General features: G+C 41.7%; 1 protein-coding gene across 1 annotated transcript in view; it reads left to right on the top strand.

Annotated features, from left to right (window-relative positions):
- LOC124804996 (E3 ubiquitin-protein ligase SH3RF1) overlaps positions 1 to 16,052 on the top strand; it is a 213,527-nt gene that overhangs the window by 172,586 nt on the left and 24,889 nt on the right. The window contains exon 14 of the mRNA XM_047265392.1: positions 6,360 to 6,491. Within this exon, the coding sequence (XP_047121348.1) occupies positions 6,360 to 6,491 (132 nt within the window). The remainder of the gene's footprint in view (positions 1 to 6,359; positions 6,492 to 16,052) is intronic.

Here is a 16,052-nt window from a genome sequence, read left to right as displayed (position 1 = left end):
TGTGGTCAGCTACGCATATATAAAGCAAGTGTCTGGCACGATTGTTAGATCAGTGTTTACTGCTTATTAAGATTCAAGTGAGTCTGAATGTGATGTTATAGTGAGTGGATGAATGACGGGACAAAGCCTCTCCGAGGTAGCAATGAAGTGAATATTTTTCCATACGACCATTTCATGAGTGTTCTGTGAATATCAGGAATCCGGCAAAACATCAAATCTCCAACATTGCTGTGCCCAAAAAAAGATCCTGCGAGAACAACAACAACAACAACATGGGCATCACCTAACAGTGGTGCATAGTTGGTAACTGTATTGAATATAAGTACAATGTGTTGAACATAATCACAATGTCTGCAGTCAGAATAAGACTAAGGATGACCAGAATGTGCAGCAAAAATATTTTCAGTGTCTGCTAAATATTACCGGTTCATCGTCTGACTTTAAAGCGAGATGATAATATGACAGAGCACTGTCAGAAAAACTGTTCTGTTAATAAGATTCAAACCAAACATTTTCTACAGCAGATTGTGTCCTGAAATGAAACTGCATGGCAGATGAAAGTTATGTGTTGGATTGAGACACAAATCAAAATACTTGTAAAGACATGGGTTTTGCCACAGGTAGTGTCTGAGACTGAATGTAGATTTGATTTGCATACTTTTAATAAATCAGTTACATTTATTCAAAAAAATTGTGTTAATTGTTTGATTAACTCACATTATACAATGATAAACATTTTATGCTGACCCTCATGTCTTGTGGAAGATTACCATAGAAATACTAAACAATGAAGAGACATTTTTACACAAAAATAATTATGGTGCAGTAAGATGAGGGAGTAATCAAGAATAGTCAAATTAACTCAGGCGATGCTGAGAGAATTAGACAAGGCAATAACACTGGCATTGGTAGACAAATTATGTTATTTAGGTAGCAAAATAAAAGGGAAAAGCATATGATATGTAGATTAACAATAGCAATAAAAGGCTTTCTGAAATAGAGCAATGCCAATTTAAGCGATAGGAACTCTTTCCTGAAAGTATCTGTTTGCAGTCTAGCATTATATGACACTGGAACTTGGACAATTAGAAGTATAAACAAGAAAAGAATAGGAACTTCTGAAATGTATTGCTGTAGAGGAGTGCTGAAGATGATATGGGTGAATTGAGTAACTAATGAAGATGTACTGAATGAAATTTGAGAGAGCTGTACTTTGACAAAACTTGGCAAAAAATGGACAGATTGAATAGAAAACGTCAGAGCTTTAAAGGAACAGTAATTTAGGAATGGAGAGAACTGTGGAGAGCAAAATTTGTGGAGGGAAATGACCAGGGCTTGAATACAGTGGGTAGGTTCAAATGGATGTAGGGTGTAGTAGTAACAATATTATGAAAAGGAAAGTTGCTACTCACCATACAGCAGAGATGCTGAGTCGCAGAGAGGCACAACAAAACTATTTGTGATGGTCTTTTTGTTGTGCCTGTAAGCATCTCCACTATATGGTGACTAGCAACTTTCCTTTTAATCCTGAATTTTCCATTGCTTGGGTGTAGTAGTGATTCAGATATGAAAAGACATGCAAAAGATATATCAAGGAGAGCAGACTGATGACTACTCTGATAACAAAGTGGACTGATGATTACGACAAGAAGGAAAATTTACTCAAGAAAATTATGAAATAATACTAAAAGTCCCTGGCATCACTTACATTCAGGAGGTGATTATTGCCATTTCGGCATTTTTAATTTTATTTCTTCCCACTAGTGAGAAAGATCAGAGGTGTTGAGACAGTGCACGGAAGTTCTGATAAAAGCAGCAGATAAAGGACAGCACGTCTTGTAGACTAGATTTCTTCAGTTACCTTCTGAAAGAACACGTAACATTTTGGTCTCTTATTGTGAACAAACAATTTTATGCTTGTGCAATACTTCAGTCACACTATTCCATATACCAGTGACAGTACGAGGACCTCATCATGGAAGTGAAACATTGTGACTTTTGGTCAAAAGGCACTTATACTACATAGTGATATTTTTGGACATTTTCATCTGTTGTTGCAGTTGTGGGATACCCCTCCATGTTTCATCTGCAAAACTATGGAGATCTACATCTACACTCTGCAAACCACCGTGAGGTGCATGGCAGAGGATACATCCCATTGTATCGGTTATTCGGGTTTCTTCCTGTTCCATTCATGTATGGAGTGCGGGAAGAATGATTGTTTGAATGCCTCTGTACGTACAGTAATTATTCTAATTTATCATCGTGATCCCTATGCGAGTGATACAAAGGGGTTGTAGTATATTCTGAGAGTAATCATTTAAAGCCAGTTCTTGAAACTTTATTAATAGACTTTCTCAGGATACTTTAAGTCTGTCTTCAAGAGTATTCCTGTTCAGTATCTCTGTGACACTTTCCCATGGATTAAACAAACCTGTGACCATTTGTGCTGCCCTTCTCTGTGTGTGTTCAATATCTCCTGTTAGTCCTATTTGGTACAGGTCCACAAACTTGAGCAATATTCTAGAACCAGTCGCAAGAGTGATTTGTAAGCAATCTCCTTTGTAGACTGACTGCACTTCCCCAGTATCCTACCAATACACCGAAGTCTACCACCTGCTTTACCACGACTCATCCTATGTGATCATTCCATTTCACATTCCTACAAAGTGTTATACCCAGATATTTGTATGGGTTGGTCAATTCCAACAGTGACTCATTGATATTATAGTCATAAGATACTGTGCTTTTTGTTTTGTGAAGTGCAAAATTTTATATTTCGAAAAATTTAGAGCAAGTGGTCAGTCTCTGCACCACATTGAAATAATATCAAGATCTGATTGAACATTTATGCAGCTTCTTTCAAATATTACATTTCTTCATTATAAATAACTGCATCATCTGCAAAAACTCTGATTTTACTATTAATATTATCTACAAGGGCATTAATATACAATATGAACAGCAAGGATCCCAATACACTTCCCTGGGGCACACCCGAAGTTACTTCTACATCTGATGATGACTCTTCATATGAGATAACAAGCTGTGTCCTCTCTACCAAAAAGTTCTCAGTCCAGTCACAAATTTCACCTGTAAGTCAAATGCTTTTTGGAAATCTAGAAATACTGCATCTACCTAGCCACCTTGATCCAAAGCTTTCAGTGTGTTCAGCGAGAAAAGTGCGAGTTGGGTTCCACATGATTGATGTTTTCGAAATCCATGCTGGTTAGTGTTGAGAAGATTATTCTGTTCAAGATATATCATTTTGTCAGAGCTCAGAATGTGTTCTAAGACTCTGCAACAAACCAATGTCAAGGATAATGAACGTAGTTTTGTGGATCACTTCTACAAGGAGGGCCCTTTTCCAAGAACTGGGATCTAAGGTAGATTATAATTAGAAGAGGGGCTAACTCGGCCACAAATTCAGTATAGAATCTGAGGAGGATTCCATTGAGGCCTGGAGCTTTGTTCAATCTCAACGATTTCAGCTGCTTCTCAACACCACTGACACTAATACTTATTTCATTCATCTTTTCAATGGTACGGGGATTAAATTCAGGCAATTCTCCTTGGTTTTCCTTGGCAGAGGATGTCTGCCTGCAAAAACAACTCTCAGAGGCATGTAGGTAAAACGAAAGCAATTTTAGTTTGACAACTTAGGCATCATACAGTTGTTGGAATATTGCCTAATGATACTGCTTGGCAAATTAAAATTGTGTGTTGGACCAGGACTTGAACATGGGACCTTTGTCTTTAGAGGGCAAAGTGCTGTACTGATTGTGCTATTCAAGCACGACTCACAAACCGCCCTCACAGCTTTACTTGAATCAGTACCTCAACTTCTACTTTAAAAAAATTCACAGAAGTTCTCCTGCATCCAATGTGGACCTATGGCGTAGCATTAGCTTGTAGGATTGTTTCCAGGATGTAATTTGTGTAATATTTTATCTTTTTTGTTAATGGTGTTACTTTCTGGTAATAGTTTTGCGCATAAATTGAAGATAAGTTGACAGAGCTTATTTTGCAGCAAGGACCGGATGTCTATGGACGTCATTGTGTGAAAATTTAAGTTTAAAGAAATTATTCACTTAGAAAATAGTGCTGTGCTATGGAAAAAGCTAACAGTTTTAGTAGCCTCTATCAAGGATCAGTTGACCAACTTTTCAGTAGGCACTTGAGCTTAAGTATGGTACCCTAAGAATAGGTGTCTGGCTTCCATGTGTCTAAAATTTGAAAAGTACTGGTATAGTGAGATGTATTGTTAGGTATGCAAAATAAATAAATAAAATAAAAAATGTTTGTGTAGACTATTACTGATAAATTTCATGTTGGTGGATGGTACTGTTGGAGTTTCAACATGAGGAGAAAGACCCTTCATGTTGAAGAATTCTCATCAGTAATGACAAACAATTGCTGCATTTGGCTGTCAGATTCATGTTAAATGTTTGATACGAGCTTATAAGTGACATATGTGAACAGTTTCTGCATTTCTTGTGTACCGTTGTTCTTCAAGCATTTGCAAATCACCCACAGTACAGAGAGCATTTTGCAAGGTGTATTCCTTATGTGCTCATGAAAAAATAGGCATATGTGGGGTGTGGTGTGGTGCTGTATTTTTTTGGAGCATTTTGCTGATAGAGGAAGCACATTCCTGACACACTGTTACTGGTGGGAAAAGTTCGGTTTCCCCTATCACACTCAGTCAAATGCTACTCAATAAAGTGGTGCAAACACACACACACACACACACACACACACACACACGCACACACACACACACACACACACACCATGCAAATCAACACAGGAGGCCCAACTCAATATCTATTAATGGAATTTCCCTTTTTATTCAGAAGATGTATTGTATGAAACTCTTAAGAAAATTGCAACGGAGAATTTAGAGTCTGAAGCAACTATATTTTGTCCTTACATCTTGCTACCCCTTGTGTAAAAGGAAAATGGAGAAATGTAAATCATCACAGAGAAAGAAAATAACACTGTGAAAGAATAATGGAATGAGAGAAACTTTTCGAACTTTGTATATAAGTAAAAAATTAATAGGTCTATTGTTTCGTTTGTTTTGCTTAACAGTTCACATTATTTCTAGTATTAAAATGTATTTGTCATATTTTTATTTCCCTCTTATAAATAAATTTTTGTTTCTAACATAGATAATTCTCTTATTAAATGTATGGGCTACATATGAAAAAGAAGACTGATTGGACAGGGGAGATCATAAGATTTCTTATATTGTCACAGTCCTGATGTTTCTGTGTGGCTATCAGTAATTTCCTAACAATTTTAGTACAATGGAATTAATATTTGTAAACTTAGCATGGAATGCAGATATGTGAGTATGCATTTTTGTGATTTAAAACAGTTGCAGGGTCACAGCTTCTCACTGTGTGGTTCTGAATGTCGTGTCTGTTTTAAAAGTGTTTGTGCACCTCAGATGTTGTCAATGTTCCCAACACCAGCATTTCTTTATTTACATGCTCAGTAAGATTTACTGACTGATCACTATTCCTGACTCTCTTCTCTTCATCATGCACATTTGTATATCCTTTTATAAATGGACAACACTATTGTAGTACTTTTCCTTTGTTCATTGCTGAAGGTCAATAAATACTGACTTTTTACGGATTTCAGTGGTGTTGTACCATTTTCCATTGAGAAAGTGAATTGCTGACAGTAAGGTACATGCAGTTTGTTTATTTACTTTTAACTTTCTTCACAGCCACACAAAGAGAACGAACAGTACTGTAAGAAACTTCAGGTCTTTAGGACAGGGAGTTACTGTGTTAGTACAAATTGGCCACTGTAGTCAGTGAATTGATTTAGCCAATCAGACCTATAGTATGAGATGCACAGTATAAAATGTAAACACATTATTTTCTTAACAAAAATAGCCAGAGTGTCTAGTCTGGTCCTGCTGAGGAATGTGCAGTCGGCTCAGTTTTAGAGTCCATCTCGTTACCACAAAGCAATCGACATTTAGTGTTAACTCAGAAATACAGAAGTTACATTTCCATCCCTGCTAATGGATTAATTTTCAAAGAGCATTTGAAATTATGACCAGCAAATTATACCTTTGTGTATCACATACTACGATTTGCCTCCAATCTCACAACATGAGATATTTTCAGAGGAGTGTGTTTCGTAGGGCATACTGTTTCTATCCAGGATAATGGTGTGATGACATGTGTTAGTGACTTTTATTTTAAAAAAAGGAAAGAATAATGGTTATTAGTATTTTTATTGTTGTTGTCTTGGCATTTCTTGCTGATTTGTGAGCGCTTTAAGTTTTAGAACGACACTGCAAAACATGGTTTACATTGTTATTTTCCTGTTATTAGGGTGAGTGATCCTGGAACATCTAGTGGAGGTGGCAGCAGTGCTGCCCAGCATCGCAAATCCAACTCGCTTGACGCTGACAGTTGCGATCTCAGCAGGAAAAATAAACAGTTAATGCCACCTGTTAGAGAAAGGTAATATTCAGTATTGAATATCTCTTCCAAATTGAGCACCTACGTGTCTGTCATTGTCATGTCATCCTAAGGAATTTAACAGATGGATTCGGTTATTAATAAATTATGAATAGAATTTCTGACCGGCATTTACCTTCAGGATGTTTAATGTGTAGTACTTCTGAGACAAGCTTATAAAAGTGAAAAGGACACACTGCCTAGTTCACAGAACTGATAGTTCCTTCATTGGGGGGGGGGGGGGGGGGGGGGAAGAGGGATGTTGTGGAAAGTTATAAAGGAGGGGTAGGTCACTCAGACCCCAGGATGAGAGAAATCCATCTGTAGTGAGGATGAGGGTACAAAAAGATGAAGGGGGATGTGTCACTGGAAGAATGTCATAGATGGTACATTCATAAGCACTGTGCCATTGTAATTTCAGAGATGAGAAGAGTGAGATGTAAAGAAAGATTAAGGGGGAAGAGAGTTGCATTGCATAATTAATTGCAACATACAAATTGGCATATTGTAAACAAAGGCATTGTGTAGAATGCCTGGAACTTCTTGAATGGTGTTTAATTTAATTTTAATCATTTTAATGTAATAAATTTCCGGCAAAATGTGTAAATGTGTAGGTGTTTTATAAAATGCAAAATGAACACACAAAAAATATTAAATTACAACAAAATAATTAAATTAGAAGAAATCAACAGTTTTACTACTATGCCTTTTGTGCAACCCTGCTGGCATGGTTCACAGATCTGTGTGAAAAGCTTTGTATCATGAAGATTAGTATTATTATATCTAGCAGACAACTCCTTTTCCTGTTTTCACCACTATGGCCATTATAAGAATGGATCTCATACAGTACATCAGAAAAACTCACCATCTGGTACGATAAATTTGATTGCACCACACATTTCTTTCAGTGGTTGTAGCTATCTCTGTATTCCCTGGACATTAATTACATGGTACTTATTAACTAATGTTGATGAGGTTGCTTACTTCCCAGTCTTAGCCATATTCACATGTCTTATTATTTCCTTATAGCACCATATGTTACAAAAACACTGTGTCTTGAAGAATAACCCCTCATTATCTGTGACTATATAAATCTTTGTTTCATTGCTTATGCATGATCAACCACAAAATATTTACAGTCATCATGTGTAGCCTCCATTTTAGTGAAAGTGACACTCTGACATTACTTAACTCTAACTGAAATGAACAGGATCTGTTACAGCAGTTATGTCTGTGAATCTTGTAACTATCAAAATATTTAAATTATCTGCTTTTCGTATTTTGTCTCAATGTGACCAGCATTCTACTAAATACTTGAACAAAGTATTAAATAAAATCCATCTCATATCCTGCCTAAAGATTGTAAGTATTCTACAGGGTGAACCTTCTAAAACTCGCAGTGCAGATATTGCAGAAGTGGAAAGTCCTGTTGATATACATTCAAAAGATTGTTTAGAAAGTGTATTTTTTGTGCAAACATACACTTTTTTAAATGGAACAGTGCCTGTTGACATTAACAAACCAAAAATTGGATAAATTAGAATGTTAGTGGTGTTTGTTACAGAATTCTATATGAGCGTTTTAGTATATATTGTATTTTGAAAAGTTAACACACTGACACTTGTACTTATGGTTACACACATTAAAGAAAAACAAATTGTATACACAAGTTACGTGGATTCTGACCAGTAATGAGACAATTGACCATCACAGGTTGTGTTCAAAATTACCATCTGCAGTGGCACTGTGTACTTCCAGTTTGGTGTGGAACGACTACTATACACATGCTAGCATTTCAGTGGAGATGTTTGAGCAGGCTGCAGTAATACATCATTACCTACCATCAGGTACAGCTGTTATGTCCTTGTACACAGCACCTTTCAGCTCTCCCCACAGATAAAAGTCTGCAGGTGTCAAATCGGGGGAGCGGGCTGGCCAAGGTACATATCCTCTGCATCCAATCCAATGATTTGGAAACAATTCATGAAGGCATGCTATAGTACTTCGTGCACTGTGGGCTGGACAGTCATCATGCTAGTATCACAGGTTCTTCCTAGTCCGCAGAGAAATGTCTCCTAGCATCCATGGAAGATTGTCTGTTAGGAGGTTGTGATACTTGGGCACGTTCAGTGTTCTGTCTGTGAAAAATGGGCCTATGTGCTGGTGGTTCAGTATCCTGCACCACATGTTTACACTCCATGGGGTATCATCAACAGATCAGTAGTTCATGTTTCGACTGTGTGCCTGGCCATGATTGGTAAATGTGACTTCATAATTAAATAAGACACGTGATGCATCTGGAGTATCCTGTGTTAATGCCATGCAGTTCTTAATGGAGAGAAATGTGATATGGATGGAACCTATGTCGATGGAGAATGCATAGGACATTTGCCTGACATATGCCACTTCCTTGTGGATGATGTATGAGCAAACGTGTGGATCAACTGCAACAGCAACAAGAACATTAATTTTCGCTCTTTGTCATCAGTTGTTACCTTCTGTTACGTTGTCTAGATGTTACACTACCACTTTCATGTAAATGGTTGAAAATGTTGATAAATAATTTCCAAGATTGATTATTTGACATTTATTGTGATATTTTTTGCATGCACAGTACAAGAATGAACTGCGTTCTTCCTACACTGCTCATACAAGAGCAGCATTGGTAAATCCCATTGTCCACTTATGACCTGCTGCTTGGGGCTGTCACACACACACACACACACACACACACACACACACACACACTGACTAGCACATCACAGTGCAGTCAAGGAACACATGGGCACTCTGTGAGCAAACATAACATCATCATACATAGCAACTATGCAGGTTAAATGGCATAAACAAGTATCATTGTGGAAACTTTTCAAAATATGATATCTCATAAATGACTTGCACTAGAATCCTGTAACGAACACCACTGACATTCTAAGTTGCCCTACTTTTACTTTATTTATGCCAATAGGTATTGTCCCATTCAAAAAAATTTGTTTGCTCAAAAAATACTCTTTATAAGTATTATTGCAACCTGTTTCTAGGCTAACAATACAAACCCCTGATTACCAATCCTTTCTGCCAAAACTGCACATCAATAGCACTTCGCATTTCCACAGTATTCGCAGAGCAAGTTTTAGGTGATTCACTTTGTATATACATGGTGTCTCGGCTAGGGTTACACAAAGACATTGGTTTATATTTCAGTACATGTTAAGATTTATTCTGTATGTGTCCAACATTGTAAACAGCAGCTCAAATATTTTAATGCATGTTAGTACAGTTCAGTATGAGCGTCGTTTGTGGTTTCAGCTGTTGGAACGTTCTTAAGCTGGGTAGGTGTTATCAGCAGGAATACTTTGCAAATCACATTTAAGTGCCTGGAAGAGGGTTCATTGAATCACCTTTTCCGCCAGGTTTTGAGACAAAGTTTTGTTGTGTAAACTATTATAAGCATCTCGCACTGAAGTTATGGCCTGTACTGTGGCGTAGATCCATTGTCGCAAATCTATCAGATCTTGAGCCCTTGTTACGATAAACCCCCATGCACTGAAATCCAGCAGAGTCAGGGTTGAGGGTGCCAGGCAGTGGGACTCCCTTTCGATCAAACTCTCATGAAATGTCCCACGGAGAAATGTTGTAAGATCCCCATGATAGTTGGTTGGGTGATCATCCTGCTGAAATGTGCCTGTGGAATTGTGTATTTACCTAACAGTGTAAAATGTTGAACTCTTTCATTGCAAGGACTTGTTTGTGTGTACCTCTAGCCCGGACACCACGTATCTCCTAGGCATTCCATAAAATGCCAGATTTCACCGTTTTCCAGTAACGTATATGAAATAAAAAGTATGATGAACAAGATGTGTGTGAGTGGGGTGGAGTGGGGAGTGTTATCAGAGATGAAATTCAGTAGGTTTTTGGGATGTAAACAAGTGTTGGAGGCTAAGGTCCCACCTCTGGAGTCGACAGAATCTAATATCAGGTGGAAGGATGCAAGTAGTATAGGTCCCTTCTATGCCCATTCATGTGCTCAGTCAGTTTATGGGTAGTAACACCGACATTGATCAGCCAAACCGTAAGACCACTGCGCACCCCAACGTTCCCTCCGGGGGGGGCTCACCGCTCTTTGGTGAGTATGTGCTTGGCGACCATGGGTCCCCAGCCCTCACAGCACCTCTTCTCTTTCTGTGCTGCTTGTCTCCTCTTCTCCTGTCCTTCTCCCCTCTCTTGGAGAGATGTCTTGTGCCTCCATGGGCTCTAGAAGCTCATTTGCATTGGTTTTCTTGTAGGAATATTGTCTCTTGTACCGCTCTTTCCCTGCGCGGCTCTTTCCCTGCGCGGCTCTTTCCCTGCGCGGCTCTTTCCCTGCGCGGCTCTTTCCCTGCGCGGCTCTTTCCCTGCGCGGCTCTTTCCCTGCGCGGCTCTTTCCCTGCGCGGCTCTTTCCCTGCGCGGCTCTTTCCCTGCGCGGCTCTTTCCCTGCGCGGCTCTTTCCCTGCGCGGCTCTTTCCCTGCGCGGCTCTTTCCCTGCGCGGCTCTTTCCCTGCGCGGCTCTTTCCCTGCGCGGCTCTTTCCCTGCGCGGCTCTTTCCCTGCGCGGCTCTTTCCCTGCGCGGCTCTTTCCCTGCGCGGCTCTTTCCCTGCGCGGCTCTTTCCCTGCGCGGCTCTTTCCCCCGCGCGGCCCTTTGCCCCACGCGGCCCTTTGCCCCACGCGGCCCTTGGAATTTGAGGCCATTCTTTCTTTCCTCCTTCCCTTCTTATCTTTTCGTCTCCTCCCTGTGTGTGCACCTGATGGCCAACCACACATTTGATACGTAGCAGGAGACTGGGTAACGGGACGGGTAATTCCCAGCCCCGGGTTGGCATATAGGGCCCGCATGTACCCCCTGGTACAGGCCAGGCCCAGGGTGGGGTGATTGCCTGAGCTGTTACCTTCCTCCTCTGCCGATTGGTCCCTCCGTCTGTCGTTCGGGAAGTGTGACCTAAGGTGGGGACAATCACCTAAGTTGGGGGGTGGGGGGCGGCGGCTCCCCTTTGGAGGGCCACTGGCTGGAAGGAGCATGCCATTGGAGTTGCTTGGCAATCATGGGGGACTTCTTCCCAATGACTGACTTTTCTTCTCTTTCTCAGTGTGTTTCTCATAAAAGGAAGTGGAATGAGGCTCCTGCCTCAATGTCTCTTGCTGTTGCGCCTCGATATCTAGTAGTCTCACGTTTAGACGACAACCAAACTTTTGCTACTGTTAACCCCTTTGCTATACAGGAAGGCGTGGATTGCATTGCTGGCCCTGTGAAGGCATGCTCTCGTCTCCGCAATGGTACTCTGCTTTCGGAAATTGATAGTGCTCTCCAGGCCCAGAAACTACTCAAGGCCCAAATCCTCCACGAATATCCTGTAAAAGTGGAGGCTCACAGGACACTTAAATCATCTCACGGTGTTTACACACCTGGCTGTTGGATGGTTTGATGGAAGATGAAATAACTAATTATCTATCGGATCAGGGTGTTACTGCTGTTCATAGAGTTATGAAGAAGGAAGCTGATGGTTTGGTGCCCACTCGCACGTTGTTCCTGACTTTCGATCGGTTAACGTTTCCTACCAAGATAAAGGCAGGCTATAAAGTCATCTCTGTGTGCCCTTACATTCCCAATACGTTGCGGTGTTATAAATGCCACCAGTTCAATCATACCAGCATATCATGTAAAAATGCAGCCAAATGTGTCACTTGTAGCAGGGATGCACACGAGAGCACCTGTCCAGCTTCTCGTTCTTGTCCCGTCTATCAAGACGAGCGGGCTGTGCAGGAGATAAGGGTGAAGGAGAAGGTACCTTCTCCTGTTGCCCAGAAACTGTTGGCGATCTGTAAACCGAATGTTCCTTCATCTGGAAGCTACAGCACCGTGTTACCTTTCTCCGTCCCACAAAAAATATGGCTACGCAAACTTGGAACTTACAGTTCAGTTCGATGGTGGCAAAGTCGCCTCACTTTCAAGCTGACAATCCGTCTCCCGCTTCCTGGGCTGTAGATTTTGCTACCCGTTCTTCGCCCTCACCGGGAAAGGCGGTTGAAAAAGTATTATTCCCGGGAAGATGTCTTGCGCACCTTGAGTTTGCAGCCATCTGGCTCTTCTGCCAATCGCCAAAAGCCAAAACAATCATTCAAAGGCAAACAGTCTTCCCCCTCTCTGACTCGACGGTCCTCTTCGACTCATCGGTGCTTTTGAACTGACTGACACTGGGGAAGCTCCATTGATCCCATTGAGTTGATGGATGAAGATCCTCCACCTGTGGATTCCAATGGACATCCTCCCTCGACAATGCACCCCCAAGTGGCCATCGAGGTGAGTGTTTCTTCTTCATTCCTCGGTGTTCCTAAATTTTATGGCCCTTTTACAATGGAATATCTGTGTCCTTCGGTCTAACAGGGAGGACATCCAGTTGCTCCTGCGATCACAATGTCTGCTTGTAGTCTGTATGCAAGAAACCAACCTACATCCTCAAGACTATTTTGCTCTTTCCCATTTTACTTCAGTGCGGACGGACCTTCCCCTTATGGCGGGGATTCCTGCTCATGGTGGGGGGGGTCATGCTGCTTCTACGAGATGATGTTTGTCATCATCCTATCCTCTTGCACACCCACCTGCAAGCAGTTGCTGCCCGTGTTTTCCTTCCCGAATTTACCTTTTCCCTTTGCACCATTTATATCCCTTCCTCTTCTGCTGTCACTAGGATGGACCTGATGCTGCTTGTTGCTCAGCTTCCTCCACGCTTTCTGCTCCTCTGTGACGCCAGTGCCCATCATAATCTTTGGGGCTCACCTGTCACCTGCCCGAGAGGTTCTCTTTTGGCGGATCTTCTTAATCATCTTAATCTTGGGGTGCCTTAATACCAGCGAAACCACGTTTCTCTCCGATTCCATGCACAGTCCCTCAATGTCCTTAGTGTATTGAGTGGTACCTCTTGGGGAGCTGACCTGACTGTCCTCCTCCGCCTCTATTGATCTCTTGTCTGCTCAAAGTTGGATTATGGATGCATTGTCTACTCCTGTGCACGGCCATCTATCTTACGCTGTCTAAATACAATATACCATTTGAGGATCTGTCTTACCACTGGTGCCTTCCGTACTATCCTAGTGGAGAGTCTCTACACAGAAGCCGGTGAACTACCACTGTCATACCGCCGTGACATCCTACTTAGTAAGTATGCGTGTCAGCTTTCTTCCATGCCAGACCACCCAACCTTTGACCCTTTTTTTGATGACATTCTTGACCACGTTAGCTTTCTTCCATGCTAGGCCACCCAACCTTTGACCCTTTTTTTGATGACATTCTTGACCGCAAACACGAGATGTACATTTCTTCTCTGTGGCCTCCTGGCATCTGCTTTTGTCAGCTGCTTCAGCAGCTGCAGTTCACACTTCCTGCCACTTTCCAAATGGGGGAGAGCCCTTGACCACTTTGGCTTCAGACACAGGTTTGTGTTCGTTTTGACCTCAGCTCGTTCCCAAAGGATTTGACTCACGAGCTGACCTATCACTGCAAATTTCTCGAACTTCGCTCACAACTTGCCGATAGTATATTTTTGTACACTGATGGTTCCAAGTCCACCCACAGTGTTGGCTGTTCTTTTATCGTCGGGGCTGATAAGTTTCAATACCGACTTCTCGACCAATGCACAGTTTTTACAGCAGAGCTTATTGCCCTCTGTCAGGCTGTTCACTACATCCGGAGGCATCAGCTTACTCAATGTGCGATATGCTCTGACTCCCTCAGTGCCCTTCAGTGTCTGGATGATCCCGATCCAGTCCACCCCATCATTCGACGTATCCAGGACTGCCTCAATTTGTTTCTCAGATGGGGGACCCCAAGTGATGTTCATGTGGGTTCTTGGCCATGTTGGTGTGCCTGGGAATGACTCTGCTGATGCTGCAGCCAAGGCTGCCGTCCATCTCGGTCGGCCCACCTTTTACTCTGTTCCCTAACAAGATATTTATACTTTTCTCTATTGGCGTATCATATCACTTTGGCATGACCATTGGTGCTCCTTTCATGGGAATAAACTCAGATAAGTCAAACCTCTCCCAACAGCTTGGGCCGGCTGCAGTGGCCGAGAGGTTCTAGGCGCTTCAGTCTGGAACCACACGATCGCTACGGTCGCAGGTTCGAATCCTGCCTTGGGCATGGATGTGTGTGATATCCTTAGGTTAGTTAGGTTTAAGTAGTTCTAAGTTCTGACCAGAATACTCTGACTGGAATACTCTCTTTCAAATTCTGAAGGTGGCAGGGGTAAAATACAGGGAGAGAAAGGCTATTTACAATTTGTACAGAAACCAGATGGCAGTTATAAGAGTCGAGGGACATGAAAGGGAAGCAGTGGTTGGGAAGGGAGTGAGACAGGGTTGTAGCCTCTCCCCGATGCTATTCAATCTGTATATCGAGCAAGCAGTAAAGGAAACAAAAGAAAAATTAGGAGTAGGTATTAAAATCCAGGGAGAAGAAATAAAAACTTTGAGGTTCGCCGATGACATTATAATTCTGTCAGAGACAGCAAAGGACCTGGAAGAGCAGTTGAACGGAATGGACAGTGTCTTGAAAGGAGGGTATAAGATTAACATCAACAAAAGCAAAACGAGGAAAATGGAATGAAGTCGAATTAAGTCGGGTGTTGCTGAGAAAATTAGATTAGGAAATGAGACACTTAAAGAAGTAAAGGAGTTTTGCTATTTGGGGAGCAAAATAACTGATGATGGTCGAAGTAGAGAGGATATAAAATGTAGACTGGCAATGGCAAGGAAAGCGTTTGTGAAGAAGAGAAATTTGTGAACATCGAGTGTAGATTTAAGTGTCAGGAAGTCGTTTCTCAAAGTATTTGTATGGATTGTAGCCATGTATGGAAGTGAAAGATGGACGATAAATAGTTTGGAGAAGAAGAGAATAGGAGCTTTCGAAATGTGGTGCTACAGAAGAATGCTGAAGATTAGATGGTGAGATCACATAACTAATGAGGAGGTACTGAATAGGATTGGGGAGAAGAGGAGTTTGTGGCACATATTGACTAGAAGAAGGGATCGGTTGGTAGGACATATTCTGAGGCATCAAGGGATCACAAATTTAGCATTGGAGGGCAGCGTGGAGGGTAAAAATCGTAGAGGAGACCAAGAGATGAATACACTAAGCAGATTCAGAAGGATGTAGGTTGCAGTAGGTACTGGGAGATGAAAGAGCTTGCACAGGATAGATTAGCATGGAGAGCTGCATCAAACCAGTCTCAGGACTGAAGACCCCAACAACAACAAGTTCTAGGGGACTGATGACCTCAGACGTTAAGTCCCAAAGTGCTCAGAGCCACTTGAGCCAACAGCCTGGTTGACTTCCTCCCAACCGTCTTGCCGTGAGGAATTAATGTTAAGTCAGTTGCGAATAGGGCACTACTGCTTTAGTCACTGCCACGTGTTGAGTGGCAACACTGCACCCAGGTGTCCATTCTGTAGCCAGCCATTAACAGTCAGACATTTCCTGGTCGTCTGCCCCTATTTTAGCCACTTACATCTCAGGGTCGGGCTGCTGCCTG

This window comes from Schistocerca piceifrons, chromosome 7, assembly GCF_021461385.2.
Source record: "Schistocerca piceifrons isolate TAMUIC-IGC-003096 chromosome 7, iqSchPice1.1, whole genome shotgun sequence".
Classification (NCBI taxonomy): Eukaryota; Metazoa; Arthropoda; class Insecta; order Orthoptera; family Acrididae; genus Schistocerca; species Schistocerca piceifrons.
The sequence above is the reverse complement of the archived record's forward strand: the minus strand, read 5'-3'. Positions and strand labels throughout refer to the sequence as shown.